Raw genomic sequence first — 25,744 nt, forward strand, 5'->3', positions numbered from 1 at the left:
ATCTGCCCCTGCATAGTAACCCTAATCATTTCACTTTACTGGTTATCTCACTTTACAATACAGTATGAATTGATACTGGTCAACAGTAACTGTAACAATCCCAAAATATTAGATATGTATTATACATTGTATATATATGATATACAACCATGTTAAACAACCACAAATATAGCTAACAACAAGAAGACAGTATGGCCTTAATAACAATAATATCAATAAATAAACCTCAATAACATGAATGGCAGTAGTTCACATTTTCACAACCTGACTGGCAGTCATTTACTACATTTGCACAATCTGACTGGCAGTCTTTTACATATGCACATCTAATGGCATTATAATAAACTTCTATACTTTATGCACCAAGTGTGGTCTAGATCTTGACCATTGTCTTTTTCAGAAAGACTCTAGGAGTACAATTATGGTCTAGATTTTGACCGTTGTCTTTTTCAGAAAGACTCTAGGAGTACAATTATGGTCTAGATCTTGACCGTTGTCTTTTTCAGAAAGACTCTAGGAGTACAATTATGAGCACTAAAACTAGAATAAGTGTCATTTATGTCAGGAAAATGATCACTTCCTTCCGATTCTGAATGATTTTGATTTGCTTGGCTTTTCTGGGATCTTGGGTTTTTCTTGCTGTAGTCCATTTTGGGGGTTCTGAACAGGTACTCTGACTCTGATGTTCTGGGAGTAAAGTTGTTCGCTCTTTGGTCGTGGTCGAACAACAACTCTGGGCTGAAATGAAAATAAATACAATTTAAATCAGCAACTTAGTTTGAATACAATGGCTAATCTTTGTCATTATTGTGGATTGTTATAAGCATAAGTTTTGGTATTTTATTTTGGCTGACTAAATAGAAATGATCAGTATGCAATCCATTCCATATGTTTACATTTGTGTTTTACTGAAGCACAAATTTCATAGTGAAAAAGGAAGCTATATGGACAAATATTATAAACAAATATAAAAGAATACCATATTTAAAAGTTACAAAAAAAGGATGTTTTAATTTAAATATGACGATTTCATACATGCTAATTGATATTAAGGAGAACAAAGTTAAATCACTATTGCATGAAGGCCTACCCTTTCCATTTCTCCTGAAGAATAATCTCGATCTTTTCCATTCATCAAAAGCTTGCATAATACAGTTAGATCTATAGTGGAAGACAGAAAAAGAAAAGAAATAAAGAGGAGATGATAGATAGTGTTGGTCAAGATAGAAAGACAGACAGTGAAAGGCATATAAAGGAAGCAACAGGAGATTCTCTGTTCAAACCAAGAGTATCACATTCTATTTATAGAATGCCACGGACAAGATTAAATTAGATAACTGTAAAATCAGAAATTATTGCGATGTTTGTATTTTAAAGCAAGTAATGCACATTATCAGGTTCACTTTAACAAAAAATTGCATCCATAATTTAAGTGGTGGATCCTTCACAAATTTTTGCAACCACATTAACTGGTGATTCAAAGAAATAAATCAATGCATGCAATAATTTCTGAATTTACAACTAGTATATACTGCTTTGAGTAAAGTTTTATACCTATATTTACATGTAACTGTAAAATCATATTTTAACCAATTAATTTGTACTTTTATACTGACTTATCCCTTTGTAACTTACCTTTCAAAATAATAATAAAGTAACAGAAATTTACAAATGGTTTTAAATGAATGATTGCTGTGCATGTGTGCTAAGTGTGTTTCCCACAACATAAGGGACAATAACAATAAATAAACTATATGGACATTCACTTTAATAAACAATATGGACATAAAGGTTAGCTGAACTTCAGTATCTTAAGATTTTGCTCTTTCTGATTAGCATAAATTTCTGCTTTAACCAGGAGATGTCTTTAAATTGAAGTTAGTAGAATTTTGTTCCATTTTGAAGGCCTAGGCAAAAAATACACAATGTAAAACCTATGGCAAAGGAAAATGACTTTTATTTGCAATTTTTCACCTCAAAAAGGGCTTTAGACGAAGAACAGCAATAAAAGCCATGTCCCTTTGCTTTTGGTCTTGTAAAGAGTTAGGTTAGAATGTGAATCATGAAATAAAGCAATAGCATAAGCTTAAACTAAAGGAAAACCTTTTTTAAAATAGTCCTTAAAATGTGTAATAGATGTTGATCTTTTTTTAAATTATTTTAATGCCATTTCGTGGCTGTGCAGTTGTAAAAGAAGGGTTTTTTTTTCTTTCAAAATAACTATATTTTGCTAAATTTCATACCAGATACAACATTGAATTATTCAAATAAAAGTCATATTTAACATTTTGCCCCTCTTCCAAAGGTAGTTCCCACTACCTACACAATCGATGAAATATTAGTTTATTATAAATCAAAAGTATAAAACTTTTACCACAAATAGTTCATCTTTCATATGGTTTTGTCTATTTATACAAAGGCAAGGCAAAACAGTAAAAAGCATCCTCCAGTATACAATTAAAGCCACACTACACCTTTGTATCCACAATGTCTATATTCTGAGTTAACAATACCATTGATTCCAAAAAATCTTTTTCAATAAAATCTTATAGATTTATTAAAATTCAAGTTACAAGCTTTTTAAATGTTATTGCAGAAATGCAAAATTATTACAAGAATATGTCTTTTACATATATTTTTTCTTTTGCATGTTTCATATTCATTAAAAATGCATTAGTTTTGAATTAAAACTGTACATGTAAAGTAGAATCAAATCTCTTACACTTACCACATAGTATAGATTGATCTTTGAATGTTAATGATATACAAATGGTATTGTTATATAATAATAGTGATAACATGTACAAGCAGACTTCAGAACATAAAATGCACGGGTATTTATAGGAATTCATTTGAAATGGTAGTCTTATAATATAAGACTTCGAAGGTTCATTTAGTTTGCTTTCACTGGTTTTTATCAGATATTTTTTAGCACTTTTTTTCATCAGATAAAAAATGTTGAAGGCAAACCATTGAACCTACAAAGTCTTATATTATAGGACTAATGAAAGGGGAAACACATTGGATTATTATTTCTAAAAATTGCTAACTTTGTACACTTAATTTACTGAATCATTATGGAATTTCATGTTATGTCAAAAGTCTGCTTGTACACTCTAACGACAAAATAATAAGCAGTGAAAAACGTGCAAGGGGAGACAACTATAGACATCTTCTGTTACCTGGACAACATAAACAAGTCTAGATCTTGGGACTAGCTAAAATAACAAGTAAAACAATCATTTTAGGACATCTGGCAAGCTGCATTACTAAAATTGAAATTTGGTCAGTTGATTGTTATATGAAATATTGTGTCTATCTACCGGTAGCTAAAATAAAATTCAAACTTCATTTTCATCACAGAAATTCTCAAGCTTACATAAACATAAACATAAAGAGTATCAGAACATTTTTTTGTTTCAATTATTATTATCTTGATTTAAATTAACACTTAAAAATTAAACATAAATCTTTCTTCTCTGCAGTGCATTACGTTTGCGCGCATTACCATTACATTTGCGCAAAAAATTCATTATGTTTGCGTGCAGCTTTTGATCACATTTGCACACATTTATTTTACAGGTAACTCAGGTAAATATAGGTAATAATTTTTATTTGTTTATTAATTCATTTAATTATTTACAAGTACAAGTACCCTGTCCATTGGTCTAAGTCCCTTACTCACAGAAGAGATTGTGGAAGTGGGATTTCAAACAGGATAAGTCTGTTTTATTATATTTTTTCATTATTTTCATTCCCTGATTTGTTTTATAAAAACAAAACTCCATGTAACTTTACAAACGAACTTTTATTATTTACTAATTTAAAAGTGATCTCTATTTGTTGAAACACTATTACTATTCACTATGAAATATTCACAAGAAGTTACATGTATGCATGTCTCAAACTATAACAGGATTTATCATGATCTCTTTATATTTTGTCTTAGAATTCCATATGAACAATATATAATTTGAATTTACTAATATATCTTCAAAGTCAATAATTCATAATCATATCTATTATGAAAATCAACAAATTATAGTCATATTTATATTATTTTTATTTATATAATATCTTATTTTTACCTGAGTTTACCTGTAAAGTAGATGCGTGCAAATGTAATCCAATGTTGCGCGCAAACGTAAACAAAATCAATCCCCAAATAAGCGCAAACGTAATGTGCCCCTTTCTCTGTACAGGCAACTAAAATCCCAGTTTGCATCATAAACTGTTCCAACTACTAGTCCTAAGACTAACATTCAGCCACTTTTCTCATGTGTCTGAACAAAGTTTTGAAAATACTGGCTAGGCTAAATAGGACTAGTGGCTGATGATGCAGACTGAATAATTTTGTTATAATTTTTGTACAAAACAGTTTGGAAGCTTTACCATTTATGCTACAAGAATAGGACTTGCTGATTTCTACAATGAGTATCTGAAAACTAGACTTAAGATAAAAGATTTATATTTTTTGTTTTTAAATGATTTGTCAGTATTCATTTTGGTTGAAAGTCTATGTTGGATTAAATGAGCATATATGAGAACCATGGCTCTATTCAATATTTGTAACTGGTTTGAATGTGATATTTTATTTTAGTCTTTATCATATTTTCTTGTTTTGATTGATAATTGTTGTTCACAAGTGGCAAAAATATTCCATGTATATTCAGGATCTCATTGTGTGTGTTTTTTAATATTTAAGTCTCAAGTGTTGAAAAAAAAATTTGAAAACAAAATACTATTTATTCAGAAATTTGTACATACATTAATTAATGTGATTGTCAAACAGAGGACAAAAAGATTTCAGAATATGCTGCATAGAAAAAAGGCTTTAATTATTCAAAATGCAACTTTTTATTTTGAGAAACCTTTTGTGTTGCAATATTCAATATTATAAAAACTTTGTAAAAACTTCTGAAATCTACAGTACTTAAGTGTGTAATAAGACACTCTGTCAAACCCAAACATATGTTTTTTTTTCAAACAGTGTGTAGCATGATGATAGTCAAGACATATTTCTTTAACATATATATTTGTGTAGTAGCATTCATGGATATATTTATGAAGTTGTTTGTTTATAATTTCATGCATGGTTATTACATGTTGGTAAATATAAGTTTTCAGCAAATAGGAAGTTGAGCATTCAATCTGAAAATACCTCTCACAGGAAGGTATGCTCTCATAAAGCCTGATACTGCATTTTGAGAAGATCTAATTTTTAGTTCTTAAGATGAACAGAATTTTGTGGGATGGAAATATGGAAGGACATATAGATAGGCTTGGGTAATTGCAGTATACTATTCTGCCTCATGTGGAGGTATAACTATCCTGTCTTATTCATAAATATTATTCTAAAAGTAAGTTTACATACATATATCTTGTTTTTTTTTAATTGACTGGTTTTCTTAAACAGTTTTGTTTTAATGAAATTGGCTGCCCTTTAAGTTTTGATTGTGTCCTACCTATAAGCTTTGAAGTACAAAAGTACTGAATTTTCCTATTAGAATCAAACTATTCTTTTCTCGCCATTCTCTAAGCTCTATTTAACATGGGTAGGTACTTAATTTGTGTCATAAAGAAAATATAACAACTTCTATATCTACAAATTTGCATAAATAAGGAAACATCCAGAGGAAACTAAAAAATCTAGGTGTGCCAATAAGAGGTCCACATTTTTTTAATAATGATTGGTGTTAAACCTCCAGTAGGAAACTAAACAGTATAAGGATACCCAAGAATCTCACTTTTTATAATGATGACTGATTGCTGATTTAACTCCAGGAGGAACCTAAAAAATCTAGGTGAGCCAATAAGAGGCTCATCATTTATGAATTTAAACCTCAAGTTAGAAATTAAACAAAAAGGTGTGGCAATGAGAACCTCATTTTTATGTTGATGACAAATTTGTGTTGCAACTCAAGTTTCAACTAAACAGTACAGAGATGCTCACAAGAATCACATGTTTTTATCATGATAAATGATTGGTATTTAAACTCCAGTGGGAAATTGTTAAACCTCATAGTTAGGGATGTCAATAAAAATATAACTTTGTTATGATGATGATGATCGATTGGTGTTTAAACTCCAGTTGGAAAGTACACAGTATGAGGATGCCAAAGAGAATCTCACTTTTTATGACGATGAATGATTGGTGTTAATCCTCCAGTTGGAAATTTAACAATATAGGAATGCTTATGATGTTTAACTTCAAGTAGAAAGTAAACAATAAAGGAATGCCTTATGGTGTTTAACCTTCAGTGGAAAACTAAACAGTAAAGGAATGCCCTATGGTGTTTAACCTTCTGTGGGAAACTAAACAGTAAATGAATGCCCTATGGTGTTTAACTTCCAGTTGAAAACTAAACCGTAAATGAATGCCCTATGGTGTTTAACTTCCAGTTGAAAACTAAACAGTAAATGAATGCCCTATGGTGTTTACCCTTCTGTGAGAATCTAAACAGTTTTTTCGGCTGTTGTCTTCTCTATGGTCAAGTTGTTGTCGCTTTGACACATTCTCCATTTCCATTCTCAATTTTAGAAATGCCCTATGATGTTTAACCTCCAGTTGGAAACTAAACAGTACAAGGATACCCACAAGAATCTCTCTTTTTATGATGACTGATTGGTGTTTAACATCTAGTGGGAAACTAAACAGTATAGGGATGCCAATGAGAAGCTCAATTATTTTATGTTGATGATTAATTGGTAGGAATCCAAACAGTCTAAGGATGCCCACAAGAATCTGACTTATGATGATGATGTTTTATATCCAGTGGAAGCCAAATAGTCTCATTTTTTTAGGATGAAGATTTCGATTGATTGATTGTAGGTTTTTTAACGCCCCTTTTAAGCGCCACATTTAGGCTATTTCGTGGCAGCCACTTTTTATTGGTAGAGGAAGCTAGAGTGCCCAGAGAAAACCACAGACCTTTGACAGGAAAACTGACAATCCTAGTCAATTGAGATTGGAGTTGAGTGCACCTGCAGTGCACAGCTGAGTTCAAACTCCAAACCTCAGAGTTGACTGGCTAGTAATTACAGTAGTAGAACTACTTAAAACAACTTGACTACTGAGGCCCTATGATGATGATAGAACAGTGTTTAACATCCAGTGGGAAACTTACCCATATAGGGTGGCCAATGAAAATCTCACATTTCTATGATGATGATTGATTGGTGTTTATTAACCTCCAGGGAAAACTAAACAGTATAGGAATGCCAATGAGAACCTCCAGGGAAAATTAAACAATATAGGAATGCCAATGAGAAGCTTTTATTTCTCCAGGGAAAACTAAACAATATAGGAATGCCAATGAGAAGCTTATTTTTTATGATGATGATTTAGTGGTGTTTATTAACCTCCAGGGAAAACTAAACAGTATAGGAATGCCAATGAGAAGCTTTTATTTCTCCAGGGAAAACTAAACAGTATAGGAATGCCAATGAGAAGCTTTTATTCCTCCAGGGAAAACTAAACAGTTTAGGAATGCCAATGAGAAGCTTTTATTCCTCAAGGGAAAACTAAACAGTATAGGAATGCCAATGAGAAGCTTTTATTCCTCCAGGGAAAACTAAACAATATAGGAATGCCAATGAGAAGCTTATTTTTTATGATGATGATTTAGTGGTGTTTATTAACCTCCAGGGAAAACTAAACAGTATAGGAATGCCAATGAGAAGCTTCTTTTTTTATGACGATGATTTAGTGGTGTTTATTAACCTCCAGGGAAAACTAAACAGTATAGGAATGCCAATGAGAAGCTTCTTTTTTATGAAGATGATTTAGTGGTGCTTATCCTCCAGATGGCGCAATGCTGTTTTAACTCCAGTAGGAAATACATCTTTAAAAGTTTCAAAATATTTTACTCTTTCCTCACTCTTATTCTGTTGAATGAAATGTAGGTGGTTGGAATAACAGAAACTTGAACACAGTATGATCATGCATGCTATATATATTGAACGAGTCAATGTAATGTGAGAGTGACTCTATCATGTATATATGTAAGTGTTTCGTTATTTTAAGTAGTGTGATAAATAATGGACAGTCTATACAAGGTTAATGAAAGCAGGGTTAAACATGACATTTTTTAAAATGTCAAAATGTATGTAGATGAAAAGACCTATAATGATGAGAACTAAAAGTCTAGGGAATCAAAACAAAAATATGTAAGTTTCAATATGGCTGTTTATGGAGTGATTTGGTGTTCAATACTTTCAATAAAGGACGGTGAATGATGGAAGTTGATCAGCAATTTGAACTTGTTTGTGTATTAAATGTAGTACAATGCAATTTAAATTTTTCTAGTCAAACTATCTTTTTTTTTCGAGTTTTCTATTTAGGAGAATTGTTAATGAGTATGACTAAAGCTATTTACATTTTTTTGTGTAAATGTATTACAGCACAGTTTAATATTTTTCATAGTCTGAATGGAAGGTATCATTTTTATATATTTTCAATATGGTATTATTGTTAATGTACATGACTAAAGCTATATAATACTATTAGTGCTATCACCATATTCTCTAACAACTTTACCTGCTGATCATTATCTGAATCAGAATCACTTTCTTCAGAACTTGTGTCTGATTCAGAATATATCGGAGGAGGTTTGGTTGCTACAACGTAGCGAGTCCTCACTAATTGGTAAGTTCCAACTTTCACAGGAACATCTTCTTTTCTGAAAAAGTTCACAAAGCCTTTCCTTCCAAATTCTGATTTTATTTTTGTTAAATATAATAGCCTGTTAACAATAGACCTCAGTAGCCCAGGCAACCAAAGAGATTTAATAAATATCTGTGATACTATTTACACATAAGGTGTTCACATACAATGATTTTTTTTTAATTTACCAAGGAGTTTTAACAACTCTAAAAATTCTGGCTTTTTCTTTCTTAGGATCCTCATTCCATACATTTCCTTTAGATTTAACTTGATATTTAGTAGGAACTATTCTTCTATGTTTGTATATTTTAAAAACATGTGGATTTTCTTTAACAGTATTATTTGACTGATCAGTGTCTGATACAATATTTCTTTTTGTAAAGATTCTTGTGTGTGTTGGCATTTGATTTGTTCTATTTGACTTCTTGAAAAATGAACAAATATTTTGAAATTTGGTATATTCCGCTTTCTTTCTTCTATTTAATAAAGTAGGAGTTTTTTTACTCCTCCAGCATATCCTCCTGAATAATCTTAAAATAGGATTTCTGTAATGAAATAAGAAAACTAACAATCACTACAAGAAAAGCATTATTCAAAGCAACTGTGACATTCTACTATAAGAGACTGCAGTCTGACAGTCATAGATTACTAGATACTAAAAGCAAATTTCTAGCATACATTCAAAAGTAAAAAACATCAAGAATACTAAATATATCAAACTAGAAATATACTGTTTAAGTAAGTCTATTTGAACCGGAATGGTTTGAAAATTCAGTTCTGAAAAATCAGCTTTGAAGTATTTATTTAAAACTACTACTTTCCAAATCTATTTTCAACTTTAACATACAATGGATTCATCAAATTTTTCTGCTTACAATTTTTTAATTAATTTAGGATTTTTGTCAATGTTTGTTTTCATGTTGAATAATGTTGAAAAATCTTTTATATTGTTTTGTTCACAGAATTTAAGATAAATTAACAAATTCTGTCAAATTATCCCTTGCCACAGCAAATTTTGAATTTTCCTCCATGTTCAAACTATTCTAATTGTACTGTATATTTTCCATTATAAGTTACCTTATAAACAGATAAATACTTATAAATAGTGCTTTTAAATAAGAAATCAAGTACACTGAAATAGATTTTGTTGAGGCAGTAGGTGTTGTATATTAAAGTGTAAAATGCACCCTCTGCCAAGATGTGATTGCCTATGTGGGTTGTTAGTTGTGTAATTTTGTGAAGTGTGATGATGATGATTTTTTCAAAGATTCCTTAAACCTACTTAATTTTAAAAAAGATATGTTACAGATACACACACGTATGTTGATTCTCCTGACATGACTGCTATTCTCATTGTACATTGAAAAAAAACACACAAAAAAATCTACTACTGAAAAACAATTTCATATATGTAATTACAGGGGCAAAATGCCAAACTAGTCTGTATGTCTTCTATAATAACTCAATCAACCATTTTTTTTTTTAATTTACTGATTAAATTGTAAAATTAAGAAATGGGATTTTTTTTATAGTAGTTCATACATAATTTCCTTTAATATATTTTCAATGTACAAGTAGAACTACTGTCATGGATTACACCTGCATATTTCTCATCACATTGTATGCCCTATGAAGACTTTCTACTGAGAACTACTAACCTCGATATCTGTGATGAGGGTCTAACAGGGGGACTGTCTTGTCCAGGACTTGATGTTGGATTACTTTGTGGTGCTGGTGGACAACTTGCCCTATGCCCTAGCTTTGTTTTTGTTGGTGTTTCTGTCCTTGATGAGGTAGTGGTCGGTGCTGGTCCTACTGTAGGTCCTGACGGGCAAGGTTTTGGAGGGGGTGGTGCAGGAGCCCTCTTTGTTTTACCAAATTTTGACTTTGGAGAAGGATTTAAACCAGTACCACTGCTGCTCATTGGTTCATCTGAAAAAATATACAACTTTGTCAATGAATCACTTGGATTAAACATTTACTAAACAAGAGTGCACACTCTGAATGTCTCACCTGTCTTACTTATCCTTGAATTTATGTTGTAGGTCTATAACATGAAGGTATTACATGACGTAATGTAAATTCAGAAATTATTGTGAGGTTTTCATTATTGCGAAAATGCAACAGGATTATAATCGCAATAGTTTAAACTCGCATTTTGAAATCTTTAACATGAAATAACCAGGACTTATCTCAATATCGCAAAAATTAAAAACCCATTTTAAGCTTTAATGACAAAATCACAATAATAAATGCATGCAATAATTTCTGAATTTACAGTACTTCAAATATCACATAAACAACATTATCTAAATGAATTGACTTTTAAGATGTATCACACGGGCCCCCTTTTTCACAACGGATGTTAAATACACCTATTGCTATTTGACACGGTTTACTCCAGAGTCTGCCTTGCTTGAGATTTTGACATCATACAAAAATCACTTTTCCGTTGTGGCGTCAGATATTTTGTATTATGACTTCAAAACGTTACGGGAACCTTTGTTTGATGTGTTCCAGCTTTGGATTTTGCCATTTGATTAAGGACTTTCTGTTTTGAATTTTCCTCAGAGTTCAGTATTTTGAGAAATTTACTTTTTACTGAGTATGTATAACTGAAATCTTACCCATTGTATCTCTTCCTTTTGTTTTAGGTGTTTTAAATGATTGTTGCTGTTGTGAATCATCTGCAGAAAAACTTTTCTTAAATTTTGGCACTTTACTTTTGGCATACTGAAAAACATAAATACAGGTTGTTCTCATAAGCTTATTACAGTATACATGTACAAAAATCTTTTATAAGTGATTTCACAAATATTTAGTTAATTAAATATCAATAATAACATGTTTCTTAATAGATTATTAAACTATTCAATTATTAAGTTGATCTTCCTTGGTTTTTTTACATCCCCCAAAATTTCCTGTTATTTTCCTCTGTGCTTATATGACTAATACCCTTCAGTTTTTACAAAAGCACAAGTTCATGGACTATTTATAACAGAATAATCATGAACTTTTTCTGACAATGTACACCATGAATATAAATTGCCATTGAGTATTAATTTTCTATAGGCTTGTATGCAGACTTTGGCAAATCCACAAAATCCAATGAACACAAATACACAAGACCATGAAAATTAGTTCACATTATCACATAACCAAAATAAATTAATACACAGTTGTCAAAGACTACAGGAGCATAGACTTTAAAAAAAACTTATGATAATAACAATGATATAACTATGATATCATCAATAACTTTTTAAACTTCTAATTTGTGTAAGTCCTAATCAAAGACTCAATAATTCTTGTTACTGATTTGCTCACAGAACATGATTTGAATGGTTTGATAAGAATGATCATATATATATATATATATATATATATATATATATATATATATAGAATAATACCATTTTTGTTTTTGAAACAAGAAAATCAAGCCGCTAGCAAGCTGATGAAAAATCAAATGCTATTATTCTATTTTTCAGCAATTTGTCTTAACAACTTTAATTTTTTTTGTGAGAATATGATTAAACACAAAATATTTAGTTAAACTATTTTATGTGTGCAAAACCTTGTGATAGTTGTTTAATTGTGTGAATGAGGAAGCATGTATTTCATTGAAAAAATTGCTGGGGATTGACATTGACGTGCCACTTCATTGCTTTATGTTTGTGGCCATCAGGTCCTATCCATGATCTTTAAAACTAATAGGCAGTAAGAACAAAGGAAAGATGTACAAATTGCTGATAATACCTTTTCTCTAGAACTTGCAACCATTCAACTTACCTCTTTTGCTCGTTTATATTTACTGTCTTTCATTGGTGGGTCCTCGTGTGTTGTTGGTGGGGGGCCAAAGTTTGGATCAGCTTTTGAATGACAGAATAATGAATGTGTCTGTGCTTCTCCTTTTTCTATTACTTTACCACATAAACTACATAACAATTTTTGATTACTTTCCATTCTAACGCCATCTCTGGATTTATTAATTCGGTACGCCCTTTTTGCTCTCTTAACATATTCCTGGAATTTTTCATGGTCCCTTCTCCAGTCTCCACTTTTGTCTTGGAACATTTTTCTATAACCATTCCGATGCTCATCGTCATCACTACCAATGTTGATATTTGTCTTTTTCCTATGACCACAAGCTGGCTCGTGTGTTTTCTGAAAATAGCAATGAATGGAAGAGTTAAATCAGCTGTTACATGGATCTAAAACTAGTCAATCATTTCAGTGGTGGTTATTGTCATTCTGCTGTGTACATCCATCTTCTTGTATGATACATGTATTTAAAGTTTACACAATTATCAATTGGGAATGGAATCTTGATACAAACTACCTCCTTAATGATTGAGTACCATTTCAATATCAAGAGGTATTTATAATTTGTGTCTCACATGAGATAGTTTAAATCTATACCTCAATTTTGACTTTATTGATATCATTGCTTTCAAAAAAAGGATTTAAGTAAAATAAAATTGATGAAATATAATTTTCACAGATGTGAGATCTCGTTTAAAATAAAGAAATAGGCTATAATTATACTAATAAAAAGACAGGAAGAAAAAGAAATGTAAGCAAAGTTTTGCCTAGTTTTTCAAAAGCATAAGCACCATAAACCAGCTTTAGTTTATTAATTGTAGCTTATATAACTTACCAAATCTTCAAGTTTTAATCTTTTTCCACAGAAAGCACATGAAAATTTCATATCGGAGTAGTCGAAATCTGTAATGAAATGACAAAACATTCCTTTTATGAGTTAACAAGAATGGGTAAACAAATTTCATCAAGTACCCGGTAAACAAATAAAAAATAGTCTGAAGTTGCTGTCTCGTAAAAAAGATAGTGGATTTTGGTTGAATATTTTCAGACTCGGTTCGTTTCTATGTACATGTATGTTTGCATTTGTTTTTGTTGCACTTCAGTGTATACATACATGTATATAATGCTTACTTTTAAGTATATGTATCAATTAAACAATTCACTTAGTTCAAGTTACATAGATCGGAAAGGATTATCTCTCAATAAATAGGTACATTTGACAGTTAATTTGCATGTTTAAAAATACAAAACATTGAACCTAAATGTCATTAAACACAAACGTGTGTCATTTTAGGGCCCTTTATAGATTGCTGTTTGGTGTGAGCTAATATAAGGGTCTGTGTTGAAGACTGTACTTTGACCTATAATTTACTTTTACTAAAAATATAATTGTGACTTGAATAAGAGAGTTGTCTAATTGGCACTCACACCACATTTTCTTATATATATGTAGGACTCTAAAGTGCGATGGTACTCTAAAGTGCAATGGTCACGCTAAAGTGCAATGGTCTACGCTAAAGTACGACGGTGTCTCACGCTAAAGTGCGATGGTTGTTTGTTCGCTAAAGTATGATGGTGTCTCACGCTAAAGTGCGATGGTTGTTTGTTCGGTAAAGTACGATGGTGTATCACGCTAAAGTAAAAGCTAATATGCTAAGGTTTAACATATGTGATAGGCTTTACAATTTACGGGTAGGCTGAAGTGATTGTTTCTAAATTAACAAGTCCGACCATGCAATAATTGCTATTAAGGTAATTTATGTTTTGCAAAATATTATTTTTCATGTAAAATGATTGTTTAACAATTCGGAGCGTATTGAATATTTGGATAATTGGTGTAGATTGCCGTTCATACTAATGTTACAACCTATCTTACATTTGTCATTGAAAATTAAAAATACAAAACTCGCACGTTCATTGTTGGAATATATGCAACATTTATTTGTATAAGCTTTAATCAGGCTAAATGCGAAAGAAATGCAATGTTCGCCAAGCTTTCTCCTTTTTTCGTAGCGAGTACAAATACATGTTTCATTTTTCTACTATGTACAGTATGAACTAATGTCTTAGCAGACAATTTATAATTCATGCATGAAAACATGTATTTTTATTTTACCAACGTTACTTTTCATTAAAATCGACGGAATTTAACGGGGATCACAAAGTAAACTGCCACATAAACAATGATTCGAATGTATCCGTTTGCTTCAAGTAGAAGCAGAATAAGTATGCGTATACTGTTCTGTATTTATATGAGTAAAATGGTCAACTGTAGTCCTTTCTTCCAGCACTCGAAAAAAAATAAACCTTATGATTCAGCCGACAAAGAACACGGTTAAATTAAATCAATTACTAGTAAGTCATGGACATTTGGTGTAAAATTTGTTAATCAAATATTCCTAATCTATCTTCCGGCATGATCATTTTTAGTTTGTATATACGACTGTTAACGTCATAATCCAACTACGTTTCTAACGTCTATACTTTTGCGGACCATCGCACTTTAGCGTATGGAAGCATTGCACTTTAGCGTATACCATCGCACTTTAGCGAGACCATTGTACTTTAGCGTCCCCATCGCACTTTAGAGTCCTACATATATATACACAAAATTCATTATAATTCAATCTAAACAGTCATTGTATGTTCATAAACAAACCTGAGTCATCCGAGTCCTCCGATTCTGATGACTCCATTCCTGACCGTGGAGAGAACAAGTAATCCTCACTAAGACCACCTTTATAACCATGTTCACCAGCCACATTCTTTTTGTGATGTTGATATGCTGCATGTGGTTTCTTTGGGCCAGGACCTACAAAGGATAACATCATATTCAAACTGAGATTGTCAAGTTTTGTTTAAATTACATGTATTCATCATCAGATTTTGATAAAACTTCAGAATAGCAATTAAATGAATTCAATATGTTTATAATAAATTAAGACAGAAGCTTTTAATGTGTTAGTCCATTTCTATATTGTTTTTTTAGGATTGCTATCTCATTGGCATATTACCCAAAGATGTCAAATCACATTTATTAGAAAAAAATAACTCACCTTTATTAAAAAAAAAATGTTGAGTTTCAAATTGATATGACCACACATTTATGGTATACTACCTCTTCTAAAAACATTAACATGATACATAACAGATAAACCAAATAAAGGATGTATAGAATATCAATAAGTAAATATAGAAAATGCATACATGTACCATTAGATAAAGAAAACAATCAAGTATCGGTAAATACTATCATTGTTTTTTTTAACTTACCACGACCATTAAAGTTTGTAAAAGGAGCCTCTTCTCCAAACATATCACCACCCATTGTGAAAGACATTGAAAAGTCCATGTCATCCATGAAAGACTTAAATGCAAAAGAAAAGGAGGATTTATCACCATAGTCATGGAAACTCATTTCCTCTTCTTCAGTCCAGTTATTGTTCCATTTAGGTTTCTCCTGAGGTCTTTTTTGTCCTGTTGGACGCTTTTGTTTTTGTTGGGACTGATCAAAATAATCTTTTTCTTTAAATCCTTTTGAATTTCTATATTGTGAATAAGGTCCAGTAAAAGGATCTTCATCAAACTTAAACCTAGGTGGAGGTTCAGATCTACGTCTTTGAGTAAATTCTTCCTTAGCTCTATAATTGTGTTCTTGAGTTCTACCGCCAGGTGTTCTAAACTCAGTTCTAACAAATGCTTCCTTTGGTCTGTTAATTTCCCTTTCATGAATTTCTCGTCTGTCTTTAACTTTTAACACTTCATATGCAGCTCCAATTTCTTTAAACCTTTCTTCAGCATCATGAGATTTATTTTTGTCTGGATGGTATTTTCTAGCTAGTGTCCTATATGCTTTTTTCACATCATCATCCGTAACACCAGGTTTGAGACCAAGGATAGTGAAATGGTTTTTAGTCATTATGCTGAAATAAAATAAAGAAAGTTTAATTTCTTCCTTTTCTGTACTTATTGATTATTCTGTATAGACAGGTTACAAGTTTTGGATATTATATGTCAGGATACCTTGTTAATTTTCAGACTTTGTTTCAAACATTAAATAAAACGCATTTTAGTGCATTCTTTAAGTGAATTGTAAATTTAAATTGTAATACAATCATATTGCTAGATAAACACCCTGAGGGGAGAGGCCATGTACAATGTACTGTTAAGGTTGATTATTTCTATATAAACAAATCAGTATTATGATCTGAATAATTATTAATTACTTAATTATTAATTAATGAAGTACATAAACATATGCTAAACTTAGTAAACATCTTTAATAATGAATAATAAATATGTTTCAAAATAATTTTCCTTACATAGAATTGTTACTTCTTATATTTATAGTTACATGTATATTTATTTTAAAACAAACAAATTTAATTCTCTGGCTGTCTTGACTTAATTAGTGCATTGCATTTGTGATCAATCACTCATTTCTCTTTAAAATTCAGGTCAGAATTAACTGTTTCTGTGATTGGTTAAAAGCGTCCTCGTGGAAACCGTGTATATTTGATATTAGGTTAGTAGGGAGGCGGGGCTTATTTCATACACGGTTAGTAGTGGAGTTATGTCCATTTATATACCATATAAGGTAGTAGGGAGGCGGGGTTTATTTCATACACGGTTAGTAGTGGTGTTACATCCCTTTAAAAAAAACCAGTACTAACAAAAAATCTTAAAGGTTTAAACAGACGAAGAAATTGATGATTAAGATTGAAATAAATTCATAAAACACATTTAAATCTAACAAGTTGTCCTTGTTGGCATCTATTTTTGTAGGATCAATCATGTCAATGGAGTAGTTTCTTAATCATGTTAATGCTAACTGTATTGAAGACTTGCTCAATTTGATAGGTCACTGGTCTAAATTTTACACGTTAAGATAGTCGGTAAGATAAATTCGTTACATAGTGTGCTAGTGACGTAATACGGTATATATGGGGTCAGTAAATTCCATATGGGGTGTTTACTGATTCGCTCTCACCCCATATGGAATTTACTGACCCCATATTCGCTCTTACCCCATATGGAATTTACTGAACCCATATATACCGTATTAGGTCACTAGCACACTATGTAACTAATAATATTTGTTGTTTTACTTTTTATACTTCATTTAAGACCATTTTTGGCATTAAGCTAGCGGTTGAAAACTAAGAACTCCCTTTTAAAAGTGAAAATATTACATTTGTATCAGTGTTCTCCCCAGGCCGTTTTAGCACAGCGCTTTTCAGCGCTATTGCAATTCCCCGCTGTCCTATTGCACTGACCGCAGCGCTATCCAACGCAACCGCGTCGCTATAGTTTTTTCCGTATTTTTCAATTTTTTTCAAATTTCCCGCTTACTTTTCACTTTGGATCACGTGATCGACTGGTTTACGATTTTTGAATGAATTATTTCCGTTGTATTAAAGTAACTTCACGGGACCAGTCTAATAAATTTTACAAAAATGGCGTTTTTGGAAGATCAAAATAAACAAAGATTTCAACATTGACATCGATTTTTTTAATTTAAAGAAAATATAGAGGCATATATGAATGAAATGTGATGAAATGAATTAATCGCATTTCCCGACGTCACTCACAAACTTGTTTTACGAACTTTGAACAAACGATGATTTTAATCAAAGTGATGGATATCACTCATGGAAAGATTATTAGAAGAGTAGTTTGAATTATTTCATATTAAGGTATTGTGGGGAAAAATGAACATTTATAAAGCACTATTGCTGAAAATTGCATTTACAGCAGGTCTTTAGAAGAAAACTGGCTTTTCCAGTATGAGGATAAAATGAGCTCAAACTAAATACTATGGGTCTCTTAATTTGCACTATTTTATTTAAACTGCAGTTTATATCTTATCGAAATTATGTTGCCGGTTCTGAAGATGTTTCAAAAAACAAAAAATGCAAAAATTCTTCTAGTAAATGTTACCAACTATCCTTGTAAGACATAAATCTGGACCAACAGCTTTTAAAACTTTAAAGTGTCAACAACAAAAAATTGAAAAATGTTGTTTGGGGGTATTTTGTAAGTTGAAACAGAGGTTATATGGCATTGAAGATTAAAAGTTTTAGAGTGCCTATTGATCAACACAGGGCATTGAAAAACTTATCTTATTGAAATGTGGATTCTATCTTGATTGCAAAAATATATATTCACTTCTAAAATAGACTTAATGGTTGATGGAAAATAAACTAATAAACAATGGTTTGTTATAATTAAAAGTTTTAAAATTTTTAAACTGTTTCAAGCAAATTCCTCATAAAAAAAATTGTACTAATTTAATTGTTGATTAATTACAGCTAGGTGATTATTGGAAATTTATCAAGTAAATTATAGGCCTTACTTAAATACCTTTCATTTACTCATATTTATATTCATATTTCATTTTTTTTAAGATCTTGTTAATCCATTAATCATTTATCTTTCAGATATAATTTAGAGAATCACTTTATGTAATGTAGATCAAAAGTAATTGGCAATAAATAAATATATCATCCTTATAAATACCAAACATCTAATATACACATTTGTGTATTCAATTATGAGGTCAAATACTTGTGTATTAAGAATTATATGTATATTGAGTGTTCTGTATAATTATGTAAGACTGAGGTTGATAGGTAATGTGGTCAATTTGATTGGCAGTTTATGAGGTGGGGCATTGTAATTTAAGGTCCACCTTGTCTCTGATTTGTTTACTGATAATGACAGTTGTCAATCATACTAGTTAAATCAATACCCAGTTACCTAATCAAAATGTTTTTTAAAAAGCCTGCACATCAACACACCTAAATGACATACATTTTTGAATTAACTGCTCCAATAATATATCCAGTTTTTTTCAGTTTATATGTGTAGTATGTGCACATAAATGAGAACCATAGGGAACTATATTTCAGTGTGAATACATTTAGTAACAGTAGCTAACGGTAAACCTGTCCTGTTGTTAGGGAGGTCGGTGCCTAAGTAAAGATTTAGAACAAGTTCTAATCTTTCCAAAAACGATCAAACACAGGGGTTTGTTACAAATTATTTGCCGGGTTTACTATCCATACGAACCCCGAAAATGACCAAGTCTTTTAAATATTAATTATCCCCTATTTGAACTTATAATTTAGTCAGAAATTCTTCCATTTGATAACAATTTGAGAGGATATGATTAGCAAAACAAACCCCAAGTTGATACGACTTGAGAAATTTTACTTTCTCGATGTCCAGCTTGGATGAGGCCATTTAAATATTATAAAACGTTTAGGTCATAAAAATGAGAAATCTGTATGCTAAAAAATGTCAATTCCTGTCAAACGTCGTAAGGTAAACAGTACACTGCTACAGTTTGTTACAAAACCAAACAGAAGCTGACAATGACTTTATTGTTGGTCCTACATGTTCTGCAACATTACCTGATGGTGCTAAGAAATCTTGGCACAGGCAGTCTGGTGTAGATCCATCATAGACAAAGACTCTTCCTTCAGTTTTATACATAGATAGTATGAGGATTTAATATATGAATTTACAATGGAGAAAAAAAGACTCTTCAGACTTCTATATCCAGACAATAACATTAACAAACAAAGCATCATTAAGGGATACACTGTAACTTCCATGAGCATGACAAGGACATCATAACAAGAGGAAACATCAACAGCATGATATAATAAAACCACATTACAAATCAATTACAAACAAACCGCGCCGCGATAAAGTTGCTGAGAATTGTCGAAAATTACACGCTTACCACAGCGCTATCCAAAAATCCTGGGGAGAACACTGAATGTATTTTGCTCATTTTTTTATTGATACTACTTTTGAAAATAAAGAAGCCCAACAGACAGATGTTATAAAGATTCAAATGATGACTGTGAAAACTTAGTTTAGTGAGTGTTACAAGAAATTCTTGGTGTTCCTTAATGGAAGGATAGTACAAACAGAGGAAGAAGGAGAAGAAGAACAAGTTTGGCTTTACATTATGTCCCTGATTTAAATACTTTTATATTTAATTTTATTTTTTACCATGTATTTCCTTTCTCATAAGTTTATTCAAACAAAATAATAGCACCCCCTCCCCCTTTTTGTTAAAAAAATGTTGGTAGATTATATCGGGAATCACTGCGGCATGATTGGATCAAGCCCCCTCTTAGGCAGTCAATACACCTTATCGTTTTTTAAATCTGTTCTTGTTGACCCTAGAATCTGTGCTGTGTGCTTCATGACCTATAAAGTCATTCATAAATCGCTTTTTCATCATGGTGTCAGATATTTTGTATTATGACTTCAAAATTTTACAGTAACCGTTGTGATGCCAAGTAATGGGGGTGGGGGGGGGGGGGGGTAGCAATAAGATGTATACACAAGCTAACATCCTAAACGAACAATTTAAAAAGGCTTTTACAACCGAAGATACATCCTCTATGCCAAATAAAGGTACAAGTCCCCACCCCACTATGCCAGACATATTTATTAGTAATAATGGCTTATTAAAATTACTTAAAAACTTAAATCCACATAAAGCCACTGGCCCTGATAATCTGCCAGCATATTTTTTACATAATTTTGCAGAAGAATTGTCTCCATTTTTGACATTTTTTTTCCAAAAATCTATTGATACTGGTAAAATCCCAAATGATTGGAAGCAGGCTAATGTTGTACCTATATTTAAAAAAGGTGACAAGCATAACGCTATTAATTATAGACCAGTTTCATTAACTGCAATATGTTGCAAAATTTTAGAACATATTTTAACAAGCAACATAAGGAAACACCTTACAATTAATAACATATTAAATGATAGTCAGCATGGGTTTAGAAGCAAAAGGTCTTGTGAGACCCAACTTATCATCAGCATACAAGATCTTGCTAAATCATTGGGATATGGTAACCAAATAGATGTCATACTTTTAGATTTTTCCAAAGCTTTCGATAAAGTCCCCCATAAAAGATTAGCCCAGAAATTAGAATTTTATGGTATTAGAAATCAAAATTTAAATTGGATAAATGACTTTTTAGCTGACAGGCAACAGCAAGTACTATTAAACGGTGTAAAATCTTCAAAATTAGCAGTTGATTCTGGTGTCCCTCAGGGAACAGTTTTAGGCCCAACATTATTTTTACTCTTTATAAATGACCTACCCGAACATGTAACTTGCAATGCAAGACTTTTTGCAGATGACTGTTTATTATATAGAAATGTAAATAATAGTTCTGATGCACAATTACTTCAAAAAGATTTGTCTAGTTTAGTAAAATGGGAAGAGGATTGGCAAATGAATTTTAATCCTGAGAAGTGTTATGTAATTCATATTTCTAAAAAAAGTAAACCTTCAACTTTTGATTATATATTACATAATCATATTTTAGAAGCAGTAAAAGACAGCAAATATTTAGGCGTAACTATAAGCCATGATCTTGATTGGGGAACGCATATTGACAATATTACTTGTAAGGCAAATAAGACCTTAGGTTTTCTTCGTAGGAACTTAAAAAACTGCACACGTAAGGTTAAAAACCTTACGTACACATCACTTGTCCGTCCGGTCGTCGAATACTCTTCCCCTGTCTGGGATCCGTACAAAAAACAACACATCACTCAGGTTGAGCAGGTACAGCGTAAGGCAGCCAGGTTTGTCTTTAATGATTATAAAGACAGATCACCTGGAGCAGTTTCAAATTTAGAATCTAGAAGGAAGAAGGCTAGATTAACTATGCTGTATAAAATAAATTGGGGGTTAGTGGAAGTTCCTAAGGACAACTTAACAATTTCTGATAGACGCACTAGGGGGAAACATAAATTTAGGCAAATATCCACAAATAAAGATTTCTATAAATTTTCATTTTATCCTCGTACTATTTCGGACTGGAACTCACTACCTGAAGCAATAGGTATGTCTGACACCCTGGAATCCTTCAAAAGTGGCATATCCACTCTAACACTTGAAGGATCCACAGCAACTTATTAAACTTTAAAGCCACTGTACATAATGTATATATGTTATTGATAACGATTTTTCTTTGTCATATTGTTTTTAAATTAAGTCCATATGTACATAGCACACAAGTTCCGGGAAGTTTTACACTCCTACCTAGGAGTCTACTCCCGTATTCGGAAGAAGAAGAAGAAGTATGCCCCCCTCTCTCTCTCTTTATGAACATATTTTTGGATCCAACACTGGCACTGGTTGTATACATTGTCAGTCTTGTATCAATGGTTCAATATGCAAATTTACACTAAAAATCCAGAGGTTATGTACTTAATGTTCAATCCAAAAAAAGCACCTGGCTAGTTTGAGTTTTGAATCAATGAATGAAATATCGACTCATCGTTCAAATCAGCAGGGATGGGGTCTATTTCCATGTCCTAAAGTTACAACTCATAATACTTTTTCATAAAAATCAAGTTACATCAATTTACCTGATAAAACTATCACAAAACAGAACACATATAACATAAATAACTGAAGAAGAATGAAGAATCAACCGGAGTCTAGTCCAGCGCCATGTTTATCGTGACAACAATGGAGGGTGAAGGTCAAATTTGGATATTAGTTTTCGATCCAATCATCGGTGCGTATCATTTCCGTAGGCAAACCGGTTTAGTTAATTTGAGAATATGAGTAATGAAAGTATTTATAAAATCGCTTTTTGCGTTTTTCTTCAAGTTTAAGATACTATTAATAAAAAAATTCTAAATAAACTTTATAAAAACTAGATGAATGAAGCCATTTGTAGAAGAGGAAATTTGAGTGTTATATTCACTAAGGGAGCTACCATTTGATTTTTATGGGGGGCTAGGATGAAATTTGAAAAAAATAGGCAGGACAGGAGTTTTGAGTTAAAAAAAAAAAAAAGGCAGGATGAGACACTTGCAAAAAAAAAAGTCAGGATAAACTAAAAGAAAAAAAGGCAGGACCGAACAGAGTGAAAAATAAAAAGGCTGGACAGAGAATACAGGTAAAAAAATGCAGGACAACATTTTTCATCCTAGCCCCCCCCCCATAAAAATCAAATGGTAGCTCCCTAAATTTCCAAAGGTCCAAAGCCCGCGTTTTCGACACAGATCAGCGGAACGAAACCAAAAGGAAACTCAGTCTTTAACATGTTTAACCCATCATAGTAGACTAACATACTAAAAATCACCGCAATATGTAAAGGCGTTTTAACTTGAAAAGTCCGTATAAGATCAAGGATTTGTAAAGTGTCACAAGAAATTATAATTACGATGTGTACCCGTAACACTATGGGTCAAAAACTTAACAGCCAAATAAACACTTGTAAACTATATAGAAAAAAATATAGATGTCTTAATTTGAAAGCCGACTATTGTGACAAGGCCGTAATTTCCCCAATTTGTGGAACGTGTTAACATTATTTTCAAACATTTTAAAGGTATTTGTTGAAATAAATAGACTCCCTACTGTTTAAATATAAAAGAAATGTAAAAAGAGGAGATGTGGTATGATCGCCAATGAACCAACTATACATATAGAACTGGTACAAATTAAATTCAACACTATCTATATAAGGTGGCCGTGTTTGCTAAACCTGTGTAATAATTTCCTAATACGATTTGTATACATATTGTATTCACCCATATAGAGATCTGAAATGACAATAGACATATACAACTAAACCGATGGTTTCAATTTTCATTAATCTAATGTATCATCTAAAAATGTTAGCAAAGTCTGACTTTTTTTTAATTCGTTTTACGAAAGAGTCAAACAAACTGACACAGTTGAAAGTCCTTTTATTTTCCGGGTAGTACGATATGCTTGATATAATTGTGTACAAATTTGAAAATAAAGTACTAAAAAGATCCCCCTTTTTTCTCCCAGTATGTCGCTATTACCAAGAAAGGATTACCTTAAATCTAGTAGTACATACTGATAGTTATAAATACCTCTCACACGTGCACTCCTAATCAAAAAGGGGTCTCATGCGCTTAAATTAACTAAGAGGAGATGCAATTTCAATTTACTTAATCTCCGCTGTAAGATATTAATTGTCCGAGATTTACCAAACATTTAGAAATATAAAAGGAAGACACTGCTTTCAATAACATGTGCAATTAAAAGTTCACGGTCTGCATATATATACATATATAGTGGTGATCGAATAACAAGTAGAAACTTATTCTAAATAATGTTTAACACTTACTTCTTTTTCCCGAACTGATTAAAATCTCCAGCTAGGAAGATGTCATTTCTTATACAGAGTATTCAAGTATATAAACATACAAACTTGTACCGTAATCATATATCAACTATATGTGTAAAACACGTCATAGCGTGTCAAAATTTAATCTCCTATAATCACAACTGTTAATTACATATTTCTATAATTCAATGACTAATGTTCATATTCCTAATTACACATTGTATATGGGAATGTTTCCCTGCCATCTCGAAACATATCCAAAGATACAAAAAAGGTAAAAATTCTCAGTTTTTCGTGCTATCAAAATATTAAATCCAATAAATGTATTTGAAATACAAAAGCCTATTGACAGCGGACGGTTTTGAAACATTAAAGCTGATACAACTTGATTATTCTGTTTGCAGAAAATCCTCTTCACTGAATGTGCGACGAAATAGACTGGTTTCGAATGATTAAAAAATCTTTAACCGTTTCAATCAAAATTAAGGCTTTTTCATTTATTATTGAACATCAAAAGAGGGGTGAAAGATACCGGAGGGACAGTCAAACTCATTGATCGAAAATAAACTGACAACGCCATGACTAAAAAAGACAAACAGACAAATAATAGTACACAGACACAACATAGAAAACTAAAGACTGAGCAACACAAACCCAACCAAAAACTGGGGGTAATCTCAGGTGCTCCGGAAAGGTAAGCAGATCCTGCTCCCCATGTGGCCTGTGTTAATTAAGAATTTCATGATATGTATTTGATGGAATATTTGACTGTATCAATAATATGATATCGCCGGTCCAACATTTTATATTCCACAACGGAATAAATCATAATTTAGATATAAGAATACATTATAAGAAACCATTTGCTTGGAATAGAATATATTATTTAACCATCAAGTCAAAATATCAGTGTCCCTACTTTGATAAGGTATGGGGATGGGGTTTATTTCAATACACGGTTAGAAGTAGAGTTACGAATTTGGTACCATTTGATTATTTAAATGAATGGAAAGTTCTGTTTAATATTGTTATATCGAAGTTGTTGATATTAAATTGTTGGCATTAGTTTTTTTGTGCAGATCGATAGAA

At 31.7% G+C, this 25,744-nt stretch overlaps 1 protein-coding gene across 7 annotated transcripts; it reads right to left on the reverse strand.

The window, feature by feature from the left end:
* Positions 1-212: 212 nt before the first annotated feature.
* LOC143080854 (uncharacterized) lies at positions 213-24,796 on the reverse strand. 7 transcript variants are annotated; one of them, XM_076256927.1, is made up of 10 exons: positions 22,911-23,033; positions 15,764-16,413; positions 15,150-15,302; positions 13,326-13,393; positions 12,458-12,832; positions 11,293-11,398; positions 10,324-10,597; positions 8,540-8,681; positions 3,183-3,218; positions 216-738 (listed from the first exon to the last, which is right to left on the reverse strand). In XM_076256927.1, exons 2-10 carry the CDS (start codon positions 16,407-16,409, stop codon positions 574-576), a joined length of 1,965 nt encoding a protein of 654 aa, XP_076113042.1. In that variant the 5' UTR covers positions 16,410-16,413; positions 22,911-23,033; the 3' UTR covers positions 216-573. The 7 variants fall into 7 exon arrangements, with proteins under 7 accessions (XP_076113045.1, XP_076113044.1, XP_076113043.1 ...); XM_076256930.1 differs by lacking the exons at positions 3,183-3,218; positions 8,540-8,681 and adding an exon at positions 1,091-1,161 and having other exon boundaries at positions 213-738; XM_076256928.1 differs by lacking the exon at positions 3,183-3,218 and having other exon boundaries at positions 215-738.
* Positions 24,797-25,744: the final 948 nt, after the last annotated feature.

This window comes from Mytilus galloprovincialis, chromosome 6 (genome assembly GCF_965363235.1).
Source record: "Mytilus galloprovincialis chromosome 6, xbMytGall1.hap1.1, whole genome shotgun sequence".
Classification (NCBI taxonomy): domain Eukaryota; kingdom Metazoa; phylum Mollusca; class Bivalvia; order Mytilida; family Mytilidae; genus Mytilus; species Mytilus galloprovincialis.